This window comes from Xenopus laevis, chromosome 1S (genome assembly GCF_017654675.1).
Source record: "Xenopus laevis strain J_2021 chromosome 1S, Xenopus_laevis_v10.1, whole genome shotgun sequence".
Lineage (NCBI taxonomy): Eukaryota > Metazoa > Chordata > Amphibia > Anura > Pipidae > Xenopus > Xenopus laevis.
This window is the reverse complement of record NC_054372.1, coordinates 39,746,316-39,772,921: the sequence shown is the minus strand read 5'-3', so window position 1 is coordinate 39,772,921 and position 26,606 is coordinate 39,746,316. Positions and strand designations below refer to the sequence as shown.

The 26,606-nt window shown below is 38.9% G+C and overlaps 1 protein-coding gene across 1 annotated transcript in view; it reads left to right on the top strand.

Moving 5' to 3' along the window:
- The first annotated feature begins 2,216 nt into the window (after window positions 1-2,216).
- The window catches only part of anxa10.S (annexin A10 S homeolog), a 45,702-nt gene continuing 21,312 nt past the window's right edge, over window positions 2,217-26,606 (top strand). The window contains exons 1-4 of the mRNA XM_018243221.2: window positions 2,217-2,416; window positions 11,125-11,206; window positions 17,531-17,625; window positions 18,876-18,989. Coding sequence (XP_018098710.1) covers window positions 2,399-2,416; window positions 11,125-11,206; window positions 17,531-17,625; window positions 18,876-18,989 — 309 coding nt within the window. The 5' untranslated portion in view covers window positions 2,217-2,398. The remainder of the gene's footprint in view (window positions 2,417-11,124; window positions 11,207-17,530; window positions 17,626-18,875; window positions 18,990-26,606) is intronic.

Sequence of the window (26,606 nt, the reverse complement as noted above, 5' to 3'; positions counted from 1 at the left end):
TAGCGTGTACCTTATAATTAGATGCATAAACTCATACTGATGACAATAACACTCCTACTGGGGGTCACTGACTCAAAAACAAATGCTCTGTAAGCCTACACATTTATTATTATTGTTACTTTTTTATTCATGGCAATGCATGGTTGCTAGCGTAATTTGGACCCTAGCAACCATATTGCTGAAGTTGCCAACTGGAGACTTTTTGATTAAAAAAGCTAAATAACGCAAAAACCGGGGCCCTGCAATATAGAACTTACAGTAAAGTAATTCTCTAAAACCATACAGATCAATGGGGTTTGATGAGGTACAGAAACAGGAAGCTGTCTGGTCTTGCTGAATGTTATTTATAATTATGCATGCCTCCTTGTTATTCTTGCCACTGCTTGACAACACTACGGGACACATTTACTAAGGGTCGAAGTGAATTTTAAAATTTAAAAACGTTGAATTTCAAAGTATTTTTTGGGTACTTCGACCATTGAATAGGCCAAATTCGACTTTGACTTCGATTCGAATTGAAAATACTTCAAATATTTGACCATTCGAAAATCAGTGCTGTCTCTTTAAAAAAACTTCGACTTCGCCACTTCGCCACTTTAAACCTGCCGAATTGCTATGTTAGCCTATGGGGACCGCCTAGAAAGTTTGGCTAAGTTTTAAAAAGTCAAAGTTTTTTTTTTGAAAATCGTTCCAAACGTTCGATTCGAACGATTTCTACGATGGATCGAACGATTTCTACGATCGATCGAATGATTTTACTTCGACCGAAAACGGCCAAAAAATTTATAAAGAAAACTTCGACTATCGAAATTCGACCCTTGATAAATCTGCCCCTACATGTATCACTGAGAGTGTAGCTCTCTAACACCCAAAACTCATAATTGCCATAAAGCATGCTTTGGTGATAAAGGAGTGGCCACATAACATACAAGGCATTTTATGAAAGGGAGTTTTGGCTGGAGGAGGTCCAACTGGGGAGATAATAAAAAAGGGACAGACAGATACTTAGCAATTAAAAAGAGGTATTTTAATTGTACTGTATTTTCATTCATTAGGCAAACTATTTTGGTTTCCTTTGGTCCGAGTTACTGCTTGGGTCTGCGTGGTAGTCACTGTGCTATTGCAGTACATATACTGGGAATGAATCATTTCTACATGTCACCACACCTGGATATGCAGGTCCCATTTATGTATTTTTCTCTGAGTCAGTTAAAAACAAATGGAACACAGTTCTGCCCTTTAACCCACTCTTAAGACCAGTCAGTTTCAAGAAATCATTTGTCACTATTAATTAGCAGCTATAATAGTGAAACAAGGCCAAAATAAGGTTTGGTTCATTACTGCTTCACCAGTGAAATAAACCCAACAAATTCTTAAATGTGTTGTCTGTGTTTTGCATCATTTCAGAAACCTCTTTTTAAGGTTTACATTTTAAACTCACAACCTCTTTAATAGCTTTAAGAGGGGGTTGGATGGCTTTTTAGCAAGTGAGAGAATACAGGGTTATGGAAGATAGCTCATAGTACAAGTTGATCCAGGGACTGGTCCGATTACCGTCTTGGAAATCAGGAAGGATTTTTTCCCCCTCTGAGGCAAATTGGAGAAGCTTTAGATTGGGTTTTTTGCCTTTCTCTGGATCAACTGGCAGTTAGGCAGGTTATATATAGACTTAAGGTTCAACTTGATGGACATGTGTCTATTTTCAACCTAATTTACTACTGTATGTTTCTATTATATGAAAATATAGTAAAGTAAAGAATATAGTAAGTATATAGACACAGGGGTTTGTTTATTAGTAAGTAAAATTAGATCTTGTCACAGTCACAGCGACATGCCTCCACTATGGGATTTTTAGAGCATATTTATAAAATGGTATTTATCCAACTCTAACTTCCACCCACTGATAAACATGACCGAAGTGGAAGAATTTCATTCTGGTGGATTGTCGTGAGGTCTAATTACACTCTTTAATAAATGTGCCCCTTAGATGTCAAGCTCAGTGGTTTGATGTTAAATATTGCTGTTGAGAAGAAGTATATCAAGAAACATTAAATCGTTTCCAAATGATTAATTATTAACGAAAGTCTTTTCACTGTATTCACGTTATGATTGGCTGCTTCCGTATCAGCAACTGGCCATGCACAGATTATGTTCTATTTATCTTGCAAAATGAATTTACTTCTTTATACATGATTGAAAGGTGAGCACACAAAGCTGGTACCAAGAAGTATGTTTCTTTGTTTTAAACAAACGGAATCCGATTAGGGTGGAGGATTCATTATCAGATTGGGTGGGGTTGGCACTCTTTCATTGAAAGGCTCCACCAAGTGTTCCGGGATCACATTTCTCATTAGTTCCCGTGTCACAGTGCTCGGCAAGCTACAAAACCAGCCTCAAAATGTTTTGCCCCAGCTATGTGAGTACTTTTTGATCATCATAAAATGTAATATGGTAGAACACTGTGTTTAGTGTTATGTTGAATAATTTGAGACACATATATATTTATATGTATATGTCAGCTGAATAGTAAATTCTTTAATATTAAAGGTCTAACAAATTGCTGCTGAGTTTTGCATACTGCTTAAACAAGTTCAAGAGCCTCTTGTATGATTTGATGCATTATTAATATTAGTACACTGAAGGTGTTTAGTTACATAGCCAATAAATCCAGTTTCTATGTCCATGCATGTTTTTCTATTTACATTTATATTTAACGACAACAATTTATATAGATCCAAAAAAACAGAATATGATAGAAGATCGAGTCTTGTATTTCAAAGAAGCCATATGCATAATTGAATTAATATGATAATCTCTAAGAATAAAATATCAAGTAGCTCCTCTGTTTCCTTGTATATATTATGAATTACAGAAATATTAGTACAGGTAAGGGACCAATTATCCAGAATGCTTGGGACCTGGGGCTTTCCGGAAAACTGATCATTGTACCTTCCTTAAAGGAAAAGGAAATCTAGTCGGCGCAAAAACCCTCCCCCCCTTCCGTGTGTTGCCCACCCTCCCTCCTCCCCCCTGGCCTACCCGTCCCACTGGGCAAATGCCCCTAACTTGTTACTTATCCTTCTGCGCAGGTCCAGTCTACGGAGTTCACCGACGCCATCTTCTTCCAAGCGATCTTCTTCCTGCTTTGACCGGCGCATGCGCAGTAGGAGCATTTCGCTGGTACGATCTACTGCGCATGCACCAAAAGTCACGAAATCGTGACTTTTGGCACATGTGCAGTAGATCAGTACCGGCGAAATGCTCCTACTGCGCATGCGCCAAAACGCTGTTCAAAGCAGGAAGAAGATCGCGTGGAAGAAGATGGTGCCTGTGAACTCCGTAGACTGGACCTGCGCAGAAGGGTAAGTAACAAGTTAGGGGCATTTGCCCAGCGGGACAGGTAGGCCAGGGGGGAGGAGGGAGGGTGGGCAACACACGGGAGGGGGGGAGGGTTTTTGCGCCGACTAGGTTTCCTTCTCCTTTAAGTCTAAAATTATGTAAACATTAAATAAAACCAATCGGCTGGTTTTACTTCCAATAAGTATTAATTATATCTTCGTTTGGATCAAGTACAAGGTACTGGTTTTTTTATTACAGAGAAAAAGTCATTTTTAAAAATGTGGATTATATGGATAAAATAGTGCTTTTTGGACAACGGGTTTCCGGATCCTATACCTGTAATATAATAACAATAATGCAGAAGTGACCAGCTCCAGGCCTCTTATGCTGCAGGTTAACCAATGGCCTACATATTCTGGGTTGCTGTACAATTTAGCTGATTGGATTTTGGCCTATGACAGCAGCATAATCTCCCAATAGAAAAAAAGTGCTTTATTTGCTCTGTTTAAAGAATAAACAAGGCTGGGGCCTTACATATTTTGGGTGCTTCCACTCTTCATCATAGTCATTGGATTTTGCAGCTACTACCCCTTAAATTACCAGCAAAAGCACTCCTTTAGAGGGCAATGCATACATTGGTTGTAAATTGAGCAAACTGTACATATTTGTCCAGTTTAATATCCTTTGCAGCGCTGAGGTATATTGATCTGTATGACTGAAGTGATGGACACCTTAAACTGAATATAATTAAATATGTATACTGTATTTATTAATATGACCTTGTGAATATGCAGTGAAATACATGGTAGTATATATCCTATCCTATCTACTAGTTGGTGAGTGGTACATAAAATAGTAGTTACACTGTGTGCTATTATACAGTGAAAATACAGTGAAAATAAAGGACACACAGTTGTTTCTTATATCTTTTTATAACAAATAAAAAAAAAACCAATTACAAAAAGTATTGTAGAAGTGATACCTTTATTGGCTGACAATAAAAAGCCTTCGGAGCACCAAGGCCCCTTCTTCAGGCAAAATACAAATGAAAGCTAGAAAGGCACAGCATATATACTTTTAGATCAGATATTCATTTAAAAACTATAAATTACATCAAATTGAATTGTTATATGTCTTTCTTTTTGAAAATACACCCTTCATTTGATGGAATCAATAAATGTGCTCATTTTTAGCATGCTATGGTAAGGAGTAGGAAATAAGAGGTATAAATGAACATGCTGTCTTATAAAACACTTACAAACTCATATGCTAATATTTGCACCCTTTCATTAGCTGAGTTAGTATTGATAATCCTTATTGATAATAACAGATAGCAGGGTTGACAACATATTAACATTGTAGGGCTCATTGGACCTCTTTATTTCAATATATAAATGATAAACATACCTTGTTTTATGTACATTTACAGTACACCCCCCTACAATTATTATGGCAGTATAAAGCATGGTTTCCCTCCAGTAAAATGTAATGATATTAGAAATCACAGAGGAGAAGTCCATATAAAAGCTGCATTCATGGGTGTTAGATACGGTTCTGTCTTTTGCACCTAACTCATTAAACACAGGCCCTAGCTTACATGGCAATAGCTTCTCAGCTTCTCTACAATGGCTCTCAGACACTCCTGTGCACTATTTGCTCTAGTAGTGCGGGAAAATGGTAACCCATATAAGGACATACAAGTAAATAGTAACAATGTACTAACTAGAAAAAATATATATAATGATAATTGATAAGCTTTATATGAGAATTAAATAAACAGGCATCTAATTCGTCAATGCAAAACTTGCAGTGGGAACACGCAGGTCTGTCTTATTAACTAGAACAGTGCAGTCTTCTTAAAAGTTCTTCTTAAAGTAACTGTCTCCAAGAAACTCTGAGTGCTCTAAATTAAAGGTGAAGTTCGCTTTTAAAATATCTTTAGCATGACGTAGGCAGAGACAATATGCAATTCCTTTTTTTTGTGACTTTTGAATTATTTAGCTTTTTCGTTCAAAAGCTCTCCAGTCTGAAATGGCAGCCTGTATCTGGTTGCTAGAGTCAAATTTACTCAAGCAACCAGGCAGTAAAAAGATAGACTGGTATATGGATAGAATAGGAATAGATAAGTATAGCAGGATATAGAAATTTGCAATAACATTGTAGACTCACAGAGCTATAGTTTTGTAGCTGTGGGGATTCAGTGAAAACTGAAACTGAAAAGAAGCAGAAGAGTAAGGCAAATAGTTCAAAAACAATGAAAATGTAAGGCTAAAGTTGCTAAAATCTGTCTAAAAGATACTAATATACATATGAAGCTGTATAATAAAAGTCCTTTTCAAATTAAACAAGAAACCCAAAATGTTTTTTTTTTATGAAAACCTTCATACCAGTTATAAACTCATTTAAAAGTCTCAGCTGTCAATCATATATTGCCTGTGCCTCCTCTATGCCTCAGGCAAAAGAGGCGGGGCAGGCAATTACTTTCACTTTCCATTCTGCACTTCTTAGATGTCACTAGACTCCCCACTTTCCCCCGCCCTCCTCACCATCTAATTGCATAGCCAGTGCATGGGTATCAGGTCCCCAATTCTGGCACAGAAACACATTTTGGCATGATGCAAAGCTTCCCTTAATAACAGTGTCTGCAAAACAGCACCTGTCTGTTTGCTGTGATTGTGAATTCCAAGACAATATTTGAATAATTTTATACTGAAAGTGATGTTATTTTGCTTAACTAACATCATAAAAAAGGAATTATTTCTTAAGGTGACAGGTTCCCTTTAACTTAAAGATGAACTCCCCCTTTAAAGACAAAGACAAGCCCTTGCACAAATTCACACCCCAAAAACACATTTCTGTGGATGAAGTTATCATTCCCATGTACCACAACTTCACTTGTTATTATGATAGTGCCCTGCTCAGTGAGGCACTCCAGTAGGCTCTCATTAAACATGAACATTAGTAATGATCAACTACTTCGCATCTTGAAGCTTTTATTGGCACTTGCACTGGCTTAAAATGCACCTGGCTTCAACTCTGTAGCCAATCAATGACATGTGTAACATCTCTGTACTCTTCAAGAACACTACTGATTGACATGTCAAGTCCATGAAACTGAAGATAGTTTAGGTGTCCTCAGTAGGGATGTTTGTGCAGGGGGAGTAAGAAGTGTTGCTGAAATATATCTTTATAATACACAGGAGCCATGAATATTGCATATATTATATCCTTATGAAAGGTGTTTAGAGATGTTATTAGTGCTATCACTAATGTAGTACAATGAATAGTGTACTCCCTGTTGTAAATACAGGAAAATTAGGGTGCATATTGACTATGCTGTTCGACTATTCGACTATTCGACCATTCGATAGTCGAAGTACTGTCTCTTTAAGAAAAAACTTCGACCCCCTAGTTCACCACCTAAAAGCTACCGAACCCAATGTTAGCCTATGGGGAAGGTCCCCATAGGCTTGGCTAAGTTTTTTTGGTCGAAGGATAATCCTTCGATCGTTGGATTGAAATCCTTCGAATCGTTCGATTCGAAGGATTTAATCGTTCGATTATTCCTTCGATCGTACGATCGCAGTATTTGTGCAAAATCCTTCGACTTCGATATTCGAAGGATTTTCATTCCCAGTCGAATATCGAGGGTTAATTAACCCTCGATATTCGACCCTTGATGAATTTGCCCCTTAGTTTAGACAAGTAAAACTGCGTTAATTACAGTTTTGAAGTATTGGGTCTGGAAAATTTTATTTTACTGTTCAGTGATTTATTTTGTGTCTCTAGAACAAACTTCTATCTAAAAGTACAAGTGTCATCTAACCATACAGGCTGAAAAAAATTAATTCTAGGAAATTCTCAAAGAGCTGCTACTACCACTGATTTCCTGCATTTCATGTTTATTATCACCACACTGCATCTGTTAGGCTTCAGTTTGCCTCTGGAAAATATTAAATATTTTCTTTAAATAGGTGCACGTGGTGTTGAAATGCAGCCTTTGAAAAATGTCTCCTCGTGGATTAATTCTGAAGTGCAAGTGAAATGTCCAATATTTTTCTAATACTGTCATCCGTGAAATATAAATACAGGGAACAGTATATTTATTTATACATCAATAAAGTTAAATTGAAATTAGACCGAAGGGAAAATATTCAAGCCCTGTTGCAATAACAAATCTGTTTTTATAGCTACAAACCACTCTGCATTCAATCACAAAATCTTCTCCATGTCCCTCTGAATGTTTTAATCTTCTCTCAGATATACGGTGCATTTGGATATTAAGTGCTATACATTGATCAACAAAGAACTTCATGTTCTTTATTAATAGTGATTTTTTCCTTACACAGTGACATTTTAAGTCCAACACAATCTAACTGAGGTAAACAAATATACTCACACCACAACAAAGTTGCAACAAAGAAGGGCAGAAGCCCTGGGCAGCAGTTGTGCCATGCATGCATGAATTTCTAGACCCATGATTGAGAAACCCTGTGCTGACTATCTGGAACCTTCAGCAGCGCTTGGCACATGGCAGTTTTCAGGCCTGAGCTTTCTAACTCAAGAACACTAGGATAATATAGCAGAACTAAAATAAGCTTAGTCAGCGAGGCATGGGGTTAGGGCATGCAGCAGTCATAAGTAATAAAAGTTCCAGACCAAGGATTCAGGGCTATTTTCCCTCTAATTCCTTATTGGCTATGTGCGCAAAAAAAAATATTTTGTGCAGGAACGGGCTTTACAAGGATTCCTTGAACTAGATACCAGCTTGGCCAATACAGATCTTCAGAGAATTTGATGCTCCGAGGAGGACTGCACCTGCAGAAATCGATACATACACTAGTGAGCCTTGAAGCCTATATACCCGATGGAAAGCGGTGTTGGAAAACAGTGTCTCGCAATTCCCTTGCCCAAGAACACATTTTGGTCCAAAGCCCTGAAAGGAGACTGTGTGAAAATAATTGACAAAAGGAGTGTGTCAACTCAAGCTGTATCATCAAGACCAAAGCTCTCCAATAAATTAGGTTGCCTCCAGATCTGCAAGCAGGGTCCCAGCTAGGCTCAGACCTGCACCCTACTCAAATCCTCTTGCTGCCGCTGGCCCTGGGCCCCCAAGTCTGACCCTGTCTGCTAGAATCTATGTAGACCAAGCTCTATTTTCAGCCTTTGCTAAATATGCCCCAAAAGCTTTACTTTCTAGATCCCCTCGTTTATTGAGGTATTTTCGGATTTCTGCAATTGAAAACCCTCTAAAAGCCTGGAATATAGAAGATAAATTTGTAGACATTTCAGATGGTGAGGTCAGTGAGCTACAAAAATAAATCCAAATTATATATCTTTTTTTTTACTTTTTATTGTACATTGATTCAATGTAGGAAATGTCAGGTTGGATACCCCTTTCCCCAAGATAATTCCTGATCCCACTACAAGGGGGGAGTCTCCTATGGTCCAAAATAGTGACTTGGAAGCATGATTACACCCCCTACCGCTCTCAACATGGAATGTGTGGGGCGATGGACATGGTGACCTGTTTTTCTATACTTACCCCAAAAGTTTCTCTTCTTTTTTGCTTACTGAACAGTCTGTTGAATGTAGAGTGCAGTTTCATATTATTTAACTTGTTTTAATTCAATGGTATACTGTATAGACTTGCATTTGTACCTTGGAGTTGGTTTAGCAGCCCTAGGCTTATATTGTGCAATTTGTTAGGGCTTTAGTTGCTAGTTAAAGGGGATGTATGGTCAAAAATTTTATTCCCCTTTGGCTTTGGGGAGTGAATATAAGGATTTTTCAAATTGCAAATAATTATTTTTATTAGTCGTTTTTTAGTTGCTTGCAGCACAATCATATCCCCCACATACCTGCGCATTCTTTAGCAGCACGTGAAACCTTCACGGCCCATGGCCATCTCTTCTTCTTGGCCCGCCTGCCTCTCCTGCTAGTCCTGCCTGCCTACCAATGAAAAACGACTAGGAAGTCTTGTTTGCAGTCTTGTTTGCATACGCCTGCTCAATGTGCCTCACTGTCACTCCCACCGTTGCTTGACTGCCTACGCGTTTTTCATTGGTAGATGGATGGGACTAGCAGAAGAGGCAGGCGGGCAAAGACGGCTATGGGGCTATGGGGAGTAAAGGTTTTGCACGCTGCTAAAGCATGATCAGGTATGTGGGGGATATGATAATAAAAAATAATTATTTGCAATTTGAAAAATCCTTATATTCACTCCCAAAAAGCCAAAGGGGGATTAAATTTTTTGACCATACATCCCATTTAAAACAAGTTTGGTTTTGCCTTGTTATTCTGGTCACTTAGAACCAGGAAACATACTATAAAATCTGTTAGAGCTATTTAAACCTTTTAGTGCTGGTGGTCAGTTATTTCATCTATGCTGCACATTTCCTTGTAAACACTTAAATGGCATAGATAACCAGAAACAAAACAACACTATAGGGCAGATTTATCAAGGGTCGAATTTCGAGGGTTAAAAAACCCTTGAATTCGACCCTCGAAGTAAAATCCTTCGAATTCGAATATCGAATTCGAAGGATTTTAGTGCAAAAGGTTTGATCAAATAAAAATCGTTCGATCGAATAAAAATCGAACGATTCTAACGATTTTAGGAGATCGATTGAATGATTTTTATTCGATCATAAAAGTGCCCAAAACCTATCTACAATGTTCCCATAGGCTAACATTCAATTCGGTAGCTTTTAATTGGCGAAGTATTGAGTCAAAGGATTTTTTAAAGAGTCAGTGCTTCGATTATCGAATGGTAGAATGGTGGAACGATTTTTACTTCGAATCGTTCGAATCATTCGATTCGATCGAATTCGATCAATTTGATGGTCGAAGTACCCAAAAAATTACTTCGAAATTTGAATATTTTTGGATTCGAACTATTCACTCGAGCTTAGTAAATCTGCCCCTGTGTTTTTTATGTGGGTGCCATAGATTCTAAAAGGGTTAATGACCATAATTCAGCACCAAATTATTATTTCTTGTGCCACAGTGATGTACCACACCTCTAGCACTAGTGAGAATCCTACTATGAATGGCTTAATGCTATATTTTAGAATATTGCACACAAATGCAGCACTTCCTCCACAGTATTGCATTAGATCTCTGTTGAGGACCAGAAACACCAGGAAATGATAAATCACTGCATGCATTTATACATAATCTTCATTCATACTACTTCAAAAAAAATCATGATATTCATACCTGAATTTTCTCTGATAGGGAGTTTGGGAGCAGTTTATGAATTTGTGTGATTTAAAACTCTTTTGAGCTCAGTAAACCCACTGAAGCTTTTGTTTAGATAGCTGAACATGGCACAGATGATAACAAACACACACTACAATAAAACATTTCTTTAAAATGATAGATTTTTATACAGTTACATACAGGATTCAAATTAAAAGCATATTGAGTCAAGTGTATTTTTTTCATTATTTTGTTTCGTTGCTTCTGTTCCTTTAATAGATGGGCTATTACACTCTGGGTAGACCAGGGTGCACTTTGGTGGACTAAGCGATATCCAGGTGTGAAGAGGGGACACTGACATGACACTATAGATTGGCAAGAATATAAGAAAGGAATGCTTACCTTAATGCCCTTTCCTGTGCTGAGAATATGACAGAAATAGAACAACTTAGAACTTCCCCATTCCATGACTATAAAGGACACATAGGGTGCTCAGAAAGATAATCTGAGATAAATCAAAGTATGTAGACAATAGTGAAATGTGCACATGCATAAAATATTCATGATGTTTTATTTTAACAGATTCAAGGAACAATAGTCCCAAATCCAAACTGTGACCCTGTGATTGATGCCCAAATGATTGGAGGAGCTCTTCAAGGATTTGGTGTGTATCCTGTTATTTAATTCATATATATATATATATATATATATATATATATATATACACATATATATATGTATTCATTTATTTATTTATTTTTTAACCTATAATGCAGCATTTTCCCCATAAAGTTAGCCTAGTGCACTTTCAAGGGGGTAATGATCCTAAAGCAATTTAGTTGTTAGTAATTGGAGTGAAAATTTGAATGGCATCACTTTCTGATCTCAGAATCAAAATGATGTCTGCACACAATTCTTCTGGTGCAAGTGGGCTTGCTCTATTGACACAGGCCTTTTGAGGAAACCATTGAGCTAAAATAAAATTTTCGGGGTTATTTACTATTTATTAAAGGGGGAAAAAAATTAAACTTTTTCAGGATTTATTAAACCCCAAAGGGGCTATGGTCTGAATAAAAAAGTACCCCAACTCAAACCTGCTGAGATCATGTAGAAATCAATGGCAAAAATGGCAGATTTCTTAAAAGCTCAACAAATTTCCAAAAATTATTTATCAAGTCTAAAAACCATGAAAACCTCTTATACAAAAATTTGCCTAGTAAAAGTTGCCAAGGTCCTATAGAAGTCAATCGGGTGTAGTAAAAATCTAATACAAAACTTCTCCATCTAAAAGCTGGCAAGATCATGTAGAAGTCAATGGGAGTTGTCCTTTGCAAATTGTAAAATCTTTGTTTGCTTTTTAGAGGTTTTCAGGTATTTTTTAGTTTGTAATCATGCAATAATTCTTACGAAAATTCGGAGGTTTTCAGTTTCTTATTTGGATTTGTTTAAGGTTTTCATTCGTTCTTCTTTTTATATTTGGATCTTTTAATAAATACATAGACCTTCGTGGTTTTGAAAATGTGAGTTTAGTCGAAGTTGATAAAACTTCTAAAATTACCCAAATATGAATTTTGATAAATAACCCCCAAGCCACAAAAAGAAGAAAGAAAATACATTGTTTTCCTTACACAGATCTGAGTAAACAGGCACAAGTAAACCATTTTTATTTTAAAGAGCAATTGTATGAGCAATGTACCAATTTGCATCTGGTGGAATGGTCAGAGAAGCCTGTGCAGTGCTGTCAGCCACCGGCACCCAATAGCCTGAACCAAGGTATGGGGTGATTACTTGCCACCCTCCCCCCGGCCCCTCTGAACAGGGACAGAGCTGGGCTGTATTAATTGAAAATTACATAGAAACAGGGTGCCCAGGTTTTGCACTTTGCCTCCAGCTTAGTAGATGGGCCCCTTGCATGATTATTTTAACACTGGTAACTCTAGTATATACAAAAATTTTGGGTGCTAAACATTTCTGCATCAAAAATGTAAAAGTACCTATCTAGGGATTTACTTGTCCTGTAAAACAAAGTTTTCACTTGCAAATACATTTTTACTGCAGTTAAGCATATCTTTCATTAATGAGTTTCAAATGAGTTTTTTTCATATTGTTTTGTTACTTGAGCAATGCTTACTTATAACTGCTCATTTAGGCATTTTAACAATTATGCCACACAACACTTTATTTACCAAGGGTTTAATAAAGTTTAATTACCATGCACTGTATGCTAAAGGCAAAAATGTTGCTCTTCGGAGAAACATTCTGTTTATAGTTTAAATGATGTGCCTGCGTTGCATATTAACCTGATTTGAATTAAAAAAAACAGGCATTGAGTTGAATTTTGTCATAAATATTGAATTCTCATTAACAATGTATTTGAAACTGAGCAGACGAATGCTCTCTTTATATTTAGGTTAAACTCCATTATATGTCTGAGACTTTGATGGTTACACATGGTCTAAATACAAATGAGTTGTACAATACCGATTAAGAGCAGTTGAAATCCTATTCTGGTGCTCATGGCTTGGATAGTGCCCCTTTATCAACTAAAGCAAAACCACCAGTTTACATTATTACATTAATTGTAGATTTTAGTATCAAAACAGCCATGGATATTATGCTTGTCCAAGAAATCATCCAAGCCCCTCTTAAAGGCATTAACTGAATCAGCCATCACAACATCACCCGGCAGTGCATTCCACAACCTCACTGTCCTGACTGTGAAGAATCACCTATGTTGCTTCAAATGAAAGTTCTTTTCTTCTAGTCTGAAAAATTGGCCTCTAGTGTGGTGGGAAAACAGGTCCTTTACTATTTGTCTATCCTCTAATGTCCTCTAATGTACTTGTAAAATGTAATCATGTCCCCTCGCAAGTGCTTTTTTCCAGAGAGAACAACCCCCATCCCTGAAAGTCTATCTCATAATTTAAATCTTCCATCCCTCTAACCAGTTTAGTTCCATGTCTCTACACTTTCTGAAACGCATTAATATTCATTTTAAGGACTGGAGTCCAAAACTGCACTCCACATTCCAGGTGAGGCCTTATCAGGGACGTATAAAGAGGCATAATTATGTTTTCATTCCTTGAGTTAATGCCCTTTTTTATGCAAGACAGAACTTTATTTGCCTTATTGGCCACAGAATGACAATGTCTGGAATTAGACAACTTGTTATCTATGAAAATCCTCAGATCCTTCTCAATTAAGGAAACCCTCAACACACTGTCATTTAGTGTATAACTTGCATTTACAGTATATTATTTCTGCCAAACTGCATAACCTTGCATTTATCAACATTGAACCTCATTTTCCAGTTTGCTGCCCAGTTTCCCAATTAAGTCAAATCACTCTAATGGGTATATTTATCAAAGAGTGAATTTAGCGATCACGACAGTCCACTAGAGTGAAAAATCGCCTCTATCCATTCATTTCGATGGGATTTTTAAAGGTGTATTATTAAATGGTGAACTTTCACCCTTTGATAAATGCACCTTTAAAAATCCCATAGAGATGAATGGAGAGAGGCGATTTTTCACTCTAGTGGACTGTCGTGATCGCTAACTTCTCTCTTTGATAAATATACCCCTAAAAGTGGCAGCATCCTCCATGGAACATAAAGTTCTGAACACTTTAGTATCATCAGAAAAAAAAACTGTGCTTTCAATGCCCACCTCCAGGTCATTAATAAACAAGCTGAAAAACAAAGGACCAAGTACAGAGCCCTGTGGTACTCCACTAACACTGGTCCAATTAGAAAAAATGTTCCATTTACCACCACTCTTTGTAATCTATCCTTCAGCTAGTTCTCTATCCAGGTACAAATACTATGTTCCAGGTGAACATTCCTTAATTTAATCATTAACCTTCTGTGTGGCACTGTATCAAAAGCTTTAGCAAAGTCCAAGTAGATTACATCCACTGCCACCCCAGAGTCGAGGTTCCTGCTTACCTCCTCATAAAAGGCAATTCAATTAGTCTGATAAGATCAGATCTGTTGGGCATAAAACCATGCTGGCACAAACTTATCGAAATTATTATTTGCAATGAAGTCAACTATCGTATCCCTTAATACCCCTTCAAAAAGCTTTCCTATCATTGAAGTCACCAGCCTATAGTTTTGAGGCTGAGGACGATCACTTTTTGAATAGCGGCACCACATTAGCAATTTGCCAGTCTCTTGGCACCATGCCAGACCTTAATAAATGCTGAAAAATAAAGCAAAGAGCTAAGCCCATTTAGTATCCTAAATACCATCCGGTCCCAGAGCTTTTTTTATGTTTGCATGTTCAAGACTTTGAATTTCCTTTTCTGTGAACCATGGATCAGTAGTTAATAGAATTAATAGAATTGGGAGTTTACATTACCTTTAATAGAGTAATGGGGTCCATATACTGTACCTAAACTAAGTTAAAATGTTTCCATATTTGGTCCAGGTGATTGATCCTTTTTTCACAAGCCTGATCCTGATATGTTCTCTTTGTCTCTAGGTATAGCAATTGTACAGAATGCTGAATATGTATAAGTAGTTCATATAACTTAATATAGGGTCAGAGAACCTACACATATAGCAGAGGAGAACTGTAACTAACATCTTGCTGGTAGATCAAAGTGAATTCTGCTTCTTGTAAGTGGAGCATCTCAAAGGGGCAGATTAATAAGGTGCGAAGTGGCTAACACTAACGACAATTCGCTAGCGTGTAGGGATGCCCTGAATCCAGGATTCGGTTTGGGATATGGCCAGAATTCGGCCTTTTTCAGCAGTATTCGGATTCAGTGAATCCTTATGCCTGGCTGAACCAAATCCTAATTTGCATATGCAAATTAGGGGCAGGGAAGGAAATTGCATGACTTTTTGTCACAAAACAAGGAAGTAAAAATTGATTTACCCTTCTCACCCCTAATTTTCATATGCTAATTAGGATTCGAATTCAGTACTCAGCCAAATCTTACGCAAAGGATTCAGGGGTTCGGCCAAATCCAAAATAGTGGATTCGGTGCATCCCTACTAGCGTGAGCACCCGCAGGAACATCGCCAATTTACTAACAGTAAATACTTTCGCCAGAGTTGCCTTTGTCACCTCAGACCAGGCGAAGTGCTATAAAGCAGCTAGATCTTCCTCAATCTTCTGTCACTTACATCATATCCTGTGAGCTGAAATGCATCAAAGTTCAAAAAATGCTGGCGACTTCTTTTTTTTAAGCAGGATTGGCTGCAAAAGTCCTAACTTACTTTTTTGGGTAAGCGGTTTTCTCAACACAATATGGAACATTCATTTCATAGTGAGCTAATGTCTCTTGTCTTTATTAAGGTTCCCTGGACATGTGTAATATAAACCAGTAACTTAAACAATTTGCAGCAACATTTACAATAAAGACGTCCATACAACTTAAAATTTTCCGCCCTATGCAAATTGACCCAAGCGCAAGATCACTAGCGAAGTTTCGCTAGGCACAAATGAATGCTAGCGCATCTTCGCTATTAAATTCTCACACAGCCGAAGTAACGCTGGCGAAAATTCATTAGCGTTCGCCGCCCAGGATGAAACTTCGCATTTTATTGAATTATCATATTTGTAGCGTATTTGCGTCTGGCGAAGTGGTGCAATGGGTGCGAAGCTGACGCTGGCGAAAATTCACCCGTTAGTGGTTCTGCCCCCATGAATGTAAATAGAATATTGAAGATCACATTTTGATGGAAAAGGTCTTTATACATTTATTCTTTTAAAGATTCTCTGAGAAACATAAAAAATCCTTAATTTGCCAGTATTATTGCAACTATAATGCAACATATATACAGGCAGCTAATATGATTGTCAAGTTCCGTTATTAATAGTCAATCAACGTAAAATAATTAGGACACACGTATGATGGGAAATCTACCATAAATATCACATACATTTATATAATCCTATGATGTATGACCTCCAACATTCATGCTGGAATTGCAAAAGCTTCTGCAGCTCCAAGTATGTTCTTTTAAATGTGGTGAGTATAGACCAAGAGAACACATTTTCTTTAGAATATTTTTATTCAAGGATAGTGTTATCCATAAATAGATAGATGCAATGCGGGTAACTGTAGGTATGAAAGCTATTCATTTAAGTGCATGTTAAGGATTTTCAACTCTTCACTTTTCACTACACTTAAAGGATAAGTAAACCTTTAAAATAAGTGAATGTAAAATGGATGAGGGTGCTATTATAAGCACTTTTGTAATATACATTCATTATTTATTTTGTTTTTATTCCAAGATATTAAGGGATACATGTACTGTTAATATGAATGAATTTTGTTACCACAATGCCACCTGCTGGTGAGTTTTCAACCAGTCTGACCACTAAGTAGTCAAGGAAGTTGTCAGGAGAAAGAAAGAGGCTGCTGTGATGTTCTTCTGCTTAGAAATAAAATTAAAAGCCTTTATCACATCTTTCCTTAGCAGAAGAATACCAGAGCAGCAGTACATGTATCCCTCAATATATTGGAATAAAAACAAAATGAATAATGAATTTATATTACATAAGTGCTTACATAAGTAAGTTTTATTGGTTTACTTATCCTTTAAGTGAACTAAAGTTGTTTCCATTCAATTATTAGTTCTACTTCATATATTTTTTTACATACTGTAATTGTGTTGTTCCCAGTAATAAAGGTATAAACCCTCCCTTTTTTCTTTAACCTAAAATGTTGGGTAAAACAATTGTTTTTGTGTTATTAAACTTGATATAAATTGGAGTGAAAGAATTCTATTGCTGCACTGCAGTGTCCTGAATGGCAGACCATATATTCAAAGCAGAACGACTTGCTGTTATGATAAAATATATTATAAAACTATTTTATGGAGCAAAAACTGTTGGATAATGAAAAAGTATGTGAATTTATATCTCATTTTCCTTTTGTTTTATGCAATAAAAACATTTTCCTCCAATATGCTCATCATCTGTGTAAGTTTGGAGACTGCTTCCAAAATATACTTAATCTTCTCTTGTTACAGAATGCGACAAGGATGTTCTGATTGATATCCTGACTCAACGCAGCAATGCACAAAGGATTATGATTGCACAGGCCTATGGGAATTTGAATGGCACGGTATGAAATCTCTAAAATGTGCTGCAGATCATCAATGATCATAGTCAATAGATTTGACATTGACATTGAGAGTCAGATTTATTAAGTGGTGCCATGTGGCGCATTAAGCAAAGCTGACTTTTAGAGGCATATTATTTAAGAAATACGTGTAGAAAAGTACAGAAGTTGCGCAAGTACTTCTTGCAAACTCCTTGACATGTTCCTAACCAATCTCCCATCACTTGTGAGTACAAGTAAAACATATAAAATAAAACACCAAGGTCCACAAACTGTACTCAGGTGTAGGCCCGGGAATGCCTCAGATAGCTTCTGCGGGTCAAAAGTGAAAAGAATCTTATGTCAGGCTACAATCCATTTGAATCTACATCACTTATTATTCATACACTAGTGGTGCATTAGATACATAACTACACAACTTCATTTACAACTAACATGGATGAAAATTTGTGCTGCAGATGGACAATTAGAGAATGAGGGGGGGAAATAGACAAACAGACAGAGAGAGATGGATAGATGATAGACAGATAGCTAGAGGTAAATAGATAGATAGATAGATAGATAGAGATAGATAGATAGATAGATAGATAGAGAGAGAGAGAGAGAGAGAGAGAGAGAGAGAGAGAGAGAGAGAGATAGATAAATAGATAGAGCAATAGATATAGCAATAGATAGATAGAGAATAGATGAGATTTAAAAGGAACATTACAAAGGTATGTCCCAAGGGGCTCACTGTGTCCTCACACATCATCTATAATTTCCATATAAATATAATTAGCAAATTAAGCAAAAATATAATAAATATATTAAATTATGGCTTAGATAGATAGATAGATAGATAGATAGATAGATAGATAGATAGATAGATAGATAGAGAGAGACAGACAGACAGACAGACAGACAGACAGACAGACAGACAGACAGACAGACAGACAGATAGATAGATAGATAGATAGATGCTATTATCAACTGCCCCTTTGCATAAGATTGCACAGGCAAAATGAGTGCTAATGTGTATTAAAAGGGAGCCGTCCAGAACTCAGCTCATTATAAAGGTTAGGATGAGGATTTAAAAGGAACATTACAAACATTTTATGTCCCAAGGGGCTCACTGTGTCCTCACATGTCATCTATAATTTCCATATAAATAGAATTAGCAAATTAAGAAAAAATATAGTAGATTATGTCTTTCTTATCCAAACGTTTTTATTAATTGATAGTTGACATATTTTTTCTGCTTTTCATCCAATAAGGATTTGCTCGGAGTCCTAAAAGATAACCTTGATGGCCATTTCAAAGAAGTTATAACAGGGTTGATGTACCCTCCTCCATCCTATGATGCCCATGATCTTTGGCATGCTATGAAGGTAATTGCCATTCCACATAGAGCAAAAACAATAACTAGCTAATTAGCTCATATGTCTTTGTCCTGCTCTAAAACTGGGAAAAACCTCTACTACCACGTTAATCAAAGGCCAATTTGATGCTTAGTAAGCATAAAGTACATAAAATACATTAAAGCAGAAAATATATAAATATATACTATAGTATATATATATATATATATATATATATATATATATATATATATATATATATATATATATATATATATATATATATACATATATATATGTGTAGTCCACAGGGTAGCCAGCACTCACGAAAAGAGGTTTAAATTGCCTGGGTGCAGTGTCAAAAATTCCAATGTATAACCAGCAAGAAAGAACCGCACTCTCAGGTCTTATATAAATTAAAGAAAATGATTTATTGTTAAATGCGAGACTAACATTTCGGCCTCCTCCGAGGCCTTTCTCAAAGTGTCTACAAGATTATAAAAATGCCTTGAATACAAGAGTTGGCGGGAAACCAGACAAATTGAATCAGACGTAGTGACATAGTCATCGAAACGTAACTGCCATTTAAATATCACTCATTACATACGTATAGATCTAGCACATATATAAATAGCAACTATAAATAATCTCAACGTTTAAAACAATAAATCCATTTTACAGTTAAAAGCACGATATTATGTAATTCTGTTTCAATCTATTAGTATTGCTGTGACTACATCATTCTTCAAAACAGCATTAAAAAATGTTACAAAAAACATCCAAAGTTTGAGTTAAGATCACAGGCCTGTTTAAGAGACTCGTTCCATTGTTTGTACTAATTCGATTATTAAAGGGCAGATTTACTAAGGTTCGAGTGAATTTTCGAAGTTAAAAAAGTTTAAATTTCGAAGTAATTTTTTGAATATTTCGACCATCGAATAGGATACTTCGATTCGAAGCAAAAATCGTTCGAATATTCGACCATTCGATAATCGAAGTACTGTCTCTTTAAAAAAAACTTAGACTTCAATACTTCGCCAAATTAAACCTGCCGAAGTGCTATGTTAGCCTATGGGGACCTTCTACAACCATTTTCTAGGTCTTTGCACATCGAATAAAAATCCTTCGATCGTTCGCTAAAATCGCTATATCGAACGATTTTTATTTAACCGCAAAATTGCCAAATTTGTTGAAAAAACTTCGAATTCAATGTTTTTTAATTCGATGGTCGAATTTTGAAGTTTTTTGTACTTCGAAATTCGACCCTTGATAAATCTGCCCCTTAGTATCAAAATTATACTCACTTTAGTTAGGAAGTTATTCACATCCATTAATCATCGGGTAACGGCCCAGCGCCTGCAAAGTAAATAACTTTTTCAGGTTTTACTCACCATGTGTGCCCTTTTATATCAATATTCTGGTAAACGTAGCCCTTCAGTTTTAGATCTGTGGCTTTTCCAATGTGGGGGCTTGTGAGGCTAATCCTTCGCATGTGTATGCACTGGGACCGTGAACCCTTAAGCTGTGTATATCTCATACTATGTGTCACAAACTATAAATAGACACCCTCTTTATACCATTCTTTAGTGCAATAAATTCATCCCATAGAAACCCAGTGTCATAACTTCTCAAGTGTATAAGGGGCCGATTCACTAACTTCGAGTGAAGGATTCAAAGTAAAAAAAACTTTGAATTTCGAAGTTTTTTTTGGGCTACTTCGACCATCGAATGGGCTACTTCAACTACGACTACGACTTTGAATCGAAGGATTCGAAATAAAAATCGTTCGACTATTCGACCATTCGATAGTCAAAGTACTGTCTCTTTAAAAAAAAACTTCGACCCCCTAGTTCGGCATCTAAAAGCTACCGAAGTCAATGTTAGCCTATGGGGAAGGTCCCCATAGGCTTGGCTAACTTTTTTTGATCGAAGGATATTCCTTCGATCGTTGGATTTAAATCCTTCAAATCGTTCGTTTCGAAGGATTTAATCGTTCGATCGAAGGAATAATCCTATCTGCGCTAAATCCTTCGACTTCGATATTCGAAGTCGAAGGACTTTAGTTCCTAGTCGAATATCGAGGGTTAATTAACCCTCGATATTCGACCCATAGTGAATCGGCCCCTAAGTGTACCGTAGAAAATTCATTAATATCCCATCAATCAAATAAGCCCAATTAATGATAACTATCGACTAAATATATAAACACTATCATGATGTTAATGTACATCTACTGTTTAACCGCCTGCACATATGTAAGTGTAAATTAACCCCTCGGGGGTTGGAAGAAAAAATAATAAATACAAAAAAATACATAATACCAAAAAACTTAAAAATAAAGTAAAAAATTAGAAAATGAAAAATGTGCAAAAAGGTCCCGGTATCAAACTCTATTTAGAGTCCCAGTGTATAGTTCTTTTTAAACACTCTCATGATAAAGGATGGATAAAACTCCGAGCTTCACCCTCTTAAATCCACAGTAAGGGGCCGATTCACTAAGGGTTGAATATCGAGGGTTAATTAACCCTTGATATTCGACTGGGAATTAAAATCCTTCGACTTCGAATATCGAAGTCGAAGGATTTAGCGCAGATAGTACGATCGAACGATCGAAGGATTATTCCTTCGATCGAACAATTAAATCCTTCGAATCGTTCGATTTAAAGGATTTTAATCCAACGATCGAAGGAATATCCTTCTATCAAAAAAACTTAGGAAAGCCTATGGGGACCTTCCCCATAGGATAACATTGAGTTCGGTAGGTTTTAGATGGCGAACTAGGGGGTCGAAGTTTTTTTTTAAAGAGACAGTACTTCGATTATCGAATGGTGGAATGGTCGAACGATTTTTAGTTTGAATAGTTCGATTCAAAGTCGTAGTCGAAGGTCGTAGTAGCCCATTCGATGGTCGAAGTAGCCCAAAAAACACTTCGAAATTCGACGTTTTTTTACTTCGAATCCTTCACTCGAAGTTAGTGAATCGGCCCCTTAGTGTAAGTGGAGTAAATGTCAGATGTGTGTGCCCATTCACAATCACCAAAGCTTTTACACCAGCCAATAGCACCATCCATAGAGAAGTTGAAAATCATACTTATCAATCGCCGTATTACGTGTTACTGGCATTCACCAGAAAAATTTCTATTGACACTATAGGGTAGATGAACTTTTTGCAATCTTTTTCAACTTATAAAAGTTCATCATGCGATGACATAGTTTCGGCGCAGGGCACAGACAGACAAACAGTGGGCTATTAGAGTAAGCTCCACATCGGGCTATCAACTCCCAGAGTTAAATGGCTCTCACCTCAACCTGATGCAGGTGTTAATAGCAGGTGAATCCACTTCCACAGACGTTAGTCTCGCATTTAACAATAAATAATTTTCTTTAATTTATATAAGACCTGAGAGTGCTGTTCTTTCTTGCTGGATATATATATATATATTTAGCCACTGTAACGGGCCCGAAGGCACAGTAATAGTGTAGACCAAAGAGGAGACCAGACCAGGTTCGAGGTACAAGAGGGTTTATCCAAAGAATCGTCAAAATACAGGCAAATAGGTCAGACCAGGCAGAAGACAAGCAGAATCGATGAACAGGCAGGAATCGGTACACAAGAATCAAATATAGATAATCACACCCAGGAACTCTGTAGCAGGAACCTATAGTTGGGCAAGGACTGGAAGGGGAAGTAGGTTTAAATAGTCTCCGGGTTGGCGCCAAATTTTGACGCGCTTGCGTCAGACGCAGACGCCAGCGTCCTCACGCTGACGTCTTGACGCCGGCGCCCGATTCTGACGCCGGCGTCCGTTCCGTCGCCGACGACCAATCCGGGAGTGGGAAGAAGGTGAGGTCATAGAGCTGTGCCCAGCAGGAGCCATGTGGTGAGGCAGGTGGTCACCATCTTGGACGCCATCTTGGACGCCATCTTGACGACTAGAGGTAGATTCCATTACAGTACCCCCCTCCTTAGGGGGGGCCTCAGGACCACCGAGTCTAGGGGAGAGAGGGAATAGTTTATGGAATCTACGAACCAAGATGGGCGCATGGACATCCGAGCTCCTGACCCAGGAGCACTCCTCGGGACCGAACCCCTTCCACTCGATGAGATATTGAAGAGTGCCCCTGGAAAAACGAGAGTCCAAGATCCTCTTCACCTCGAATTCCTGGTGATCGTCGACCAGGACTGGAGCTGGGGAAGAAGAAGAAGAAGAAGAAAAGGACACAGCAGGCTTAAGGAGAGAGACATGGAAGGCATTCGGGATCCGCATCTCTGGAGGGAGTCGAAGACGAACCGCCACCGGATTGATGATTTCAATGACAGGAAAAGGACCAATGAATCTGGGACCAAGCTTTGGGGTAGGAATCTTCAGGCGGATATTACGGGTGGAAAGCCAAACTTTGTCACCAGGAGCATAGGGTGGAGCGGAAACCCTCTTCTTGTCGGCAAACCTCTTCTGGACCAGGGAGCTCTTCTGCAGATTAGAGGCAACAGCAGCCCAAATAGCCATCATGTGGGCAGCCTGATCGTTGGCAGCAGGAACATTAGTGAGGAGAAGATCCTGAGGGAACGCCAAAGGATTCTGACCGTAGACACAGAAGAAAGGGGACTGATGCGAGGAAGAATGCAAAGCATTGTTATGGGCGAACTCAGCCCAGGGAAGGAGATCCGACCAGTCGTCTTGGCACAGGGAAACATGGCAGCGAAGAAACTGTTCCAAAGCCTGGTTTACTCTCTCAGCAGCTCCATTGGACTGTGGGTGATAGGCAGAAGAAAATTGCAAAGAAATGTTGAGAGCTTTGCACAAGGATCTCCAGAATCTGGACACGAATTGTGAGCCACGGTCAGAGACGATCTCGGCAGGAAACCCATGGAGACGAAAAATATGTTGGATGAAAAGCTTGGAAAGTTCAAGAGCAGAGGGAAGTTTGTGGAGGGGAATGAAATGAGCCATTTTGCTGAACCTGTCAACGACAACCCAGATGACAGTGTGACCGGAGGAGACAGGCAGATCCACAATAAAATCCATGGCAAGATGAGTCCAAGGACGAGATGGAATGGGTAATGGAAGAAGGAGTCCTTTGGGAGGAGAATGTCCAGATTTGGAAATGGCACAGATGGTACAAGAAGAAACAAAATCTTTAACATCCTTTCTCATGGATGGCCACCACACCAGGCGAGAAAGGAGTTCGGTAGTCTTCTCCACTCCGGGATGACCGGCCTGTTTGGAACTGTGAGTCTGGGATAGGATAGACTGGCGACAATCAGGAGGGACAAAGGCAACCCCAAGAGGAATATTGTCAGGAGCAGAAGCTTGAGCGGAAAGAATTTGCGAAGCCAAGGAGGGAAATAGGGCAGCGACGATCTTGGAGGAAGGCACAATGGGTTCAGGATCTTCGGAGCAGGGAACTTCAGGAACAAAACTTCTTGACAAAGCATCAGCCTTTCTATTTCTAGAGCCAGGACGAAAGGTGATGACGAAGTTAAAATGGGAGAAGAACAGTGACCATCTGGCTTGTCGAGGATTCAAACGTTTGAGGGACTGGATAAATTCAAGGTTCTTATGGTCTGTAAAGATGGTCACGGGAATGGAGGATCCCTCCAGTAAATGTCTCCACTCCTCCAGGGCGAGTTTCACTGCCAATAACTCACGATTCCCCACATCGTAGTTCTGCTCGGAGGAGGAAAATTTCTTAGAAAAGAATGCACAGGGATGTAGCTTCCCATCCAAGGATGATCTCTGTGACAAGACAGCTCCAACTCCCACATCAGAGGCGTCGACTTCGAGGAAGAAGGGAAGAAGAAGTTCGGGGTGTCTGAGAATAGGTGCAGAAGAAAAGGCAGTTTTCAAGGCTTCAAAGGCTTCCAAGGCTAGAGGAGGCCAGTGCTGTGTTTTACCCCCTTTGCGGATAAGGGCCAGGATAGGAGAGATCTTGGAAGAGAAACCTTTAATAAATTGTCTGTAATAGTTGGCAAAGCCAATAAATCTTTGGATAGCCTTGACACTTGTGGGGAGGGGCCAATCAAGAATTGCTGAAACCTTGGCTGGATCCATCTTGAAACCCTGCTGGGAGATGATGTACCCAAGAAAAGGGATGGAAGACACTTCAAACGAACACTTTTCCAACTTAGCGAAGAGATTATTCTTTCTTAGGCGAAGAAGAACTTCCTTCACTTGGGAGCGATGCTTGAGGCGATTTTTGGAAAAGATAAGAATGTCATCCAGATAGACGACGACACTTTGCCCCAACAGGTCTCTGAATATATCGTTTACAAACTCCTGGAAGACCGCGGGGGCATTACATAGTCCAAACGGCATGACTAGATATTCATAATGCCCGTCTCGGGTATTGAAGGCGGTCTTCCATTCGTCCCCTTCACGAACTCTAATGAGGTTATAGGCACCCCGAAGATCCAGCTTAGTGAAGATCTTAGCCCCTCTTAACTGATCGAAGAGTTCGGATATTAGGGGGAGAGGGTAACGGTTTTTAATGGTGATTTTGTTTAACCCCCTATAGTCGATGCATGGTCGCAGACCTCCGTCCTTCTTTTCGACAAAGAAAAATCCAGCACCAGCAGGGGAGGAAGAAGGGGCGGATGAAGCCTCTTTGGAGATTTTCCTGAATGTAGGTCTTCATGGCAGCCGTCTCAGAGGGGGAAAGAGGATAGGTGCGACCCCGGGGAGGCATGGAACCAGGAAGAAGTTCGACCGGACAGTCATAGGGTCGATGAGGAGGAAGGGTCTCTGCAGAGCCCTTATTGAAGACATCAGCAAAATCTTGATAGACGGATGGAAGGGACAACTTGGAAGAAACAGAAGAAACCCTGATAAGGGGTACAGCAGGCAAACAGTTCCGTTGGCAATAGGGGCTCCAGCGGGAGACTTGAGAGGAGGACCAGTCAATGACTGGATTATGGGTGCACAACCAGGGAAGTCCCAAAACGAGTGGAGTTGAAGGGCAATCGATGAGTAGGAAGGCCAATCTCTCCAGATGCATGGTGCCCACTCTAAGAGAAAGTTCAGCGGTGGTTTGAGAAATAATGGCCGAAGACAGAGGGCGGTCATCAATAGCCAACACCCGCAGAGGAGAGGCCAAGGGTTGTAGGGGAACCGCATGACGAGCAGCAAAAACTCTGTCCATGAAATTTCCGGCAGCACCAGAGTCCAGGAAAGCTTGCACTGGGATCTTCTGGGAACCGAATTGGATCTGTGCTGGAAGAAGGAAGCGTTGAGTAGAGGGTTGGGGAGAATGACAAACACCACCCAGATAGGTCTCCCAAACCTACCTAGGTGCTGGCGTTTCCCGGCTTCACAGGACACTCATGGGCGAAGTGCGATTTGCCCCCACAATACAGGCATAGACCGGCAGCCCTTCTCCGTAGCTTCTCCTGTTCGGAAAGACGAGCCCGTCTGATCTGCATGGGTTCCTCAGTAGATGGAGCAGAGGAAGCAGAAACCGCAGGAGTAGGAGAGGGAAAAGCAGAAGCCGGATTGAAGAGTAGGGGTCTCTGGAAGCGAGGAGCCAGGGTGGATTGGAACCGGGGATACTTCCTCGAACGCTCTCTGTCGAGCTCGAGTTGAAATTCCCTCTGCCGGGTGTCAAACTTTATAGCCAACGCCACCAGATCCTCCCACCGAGAAGGAATTTC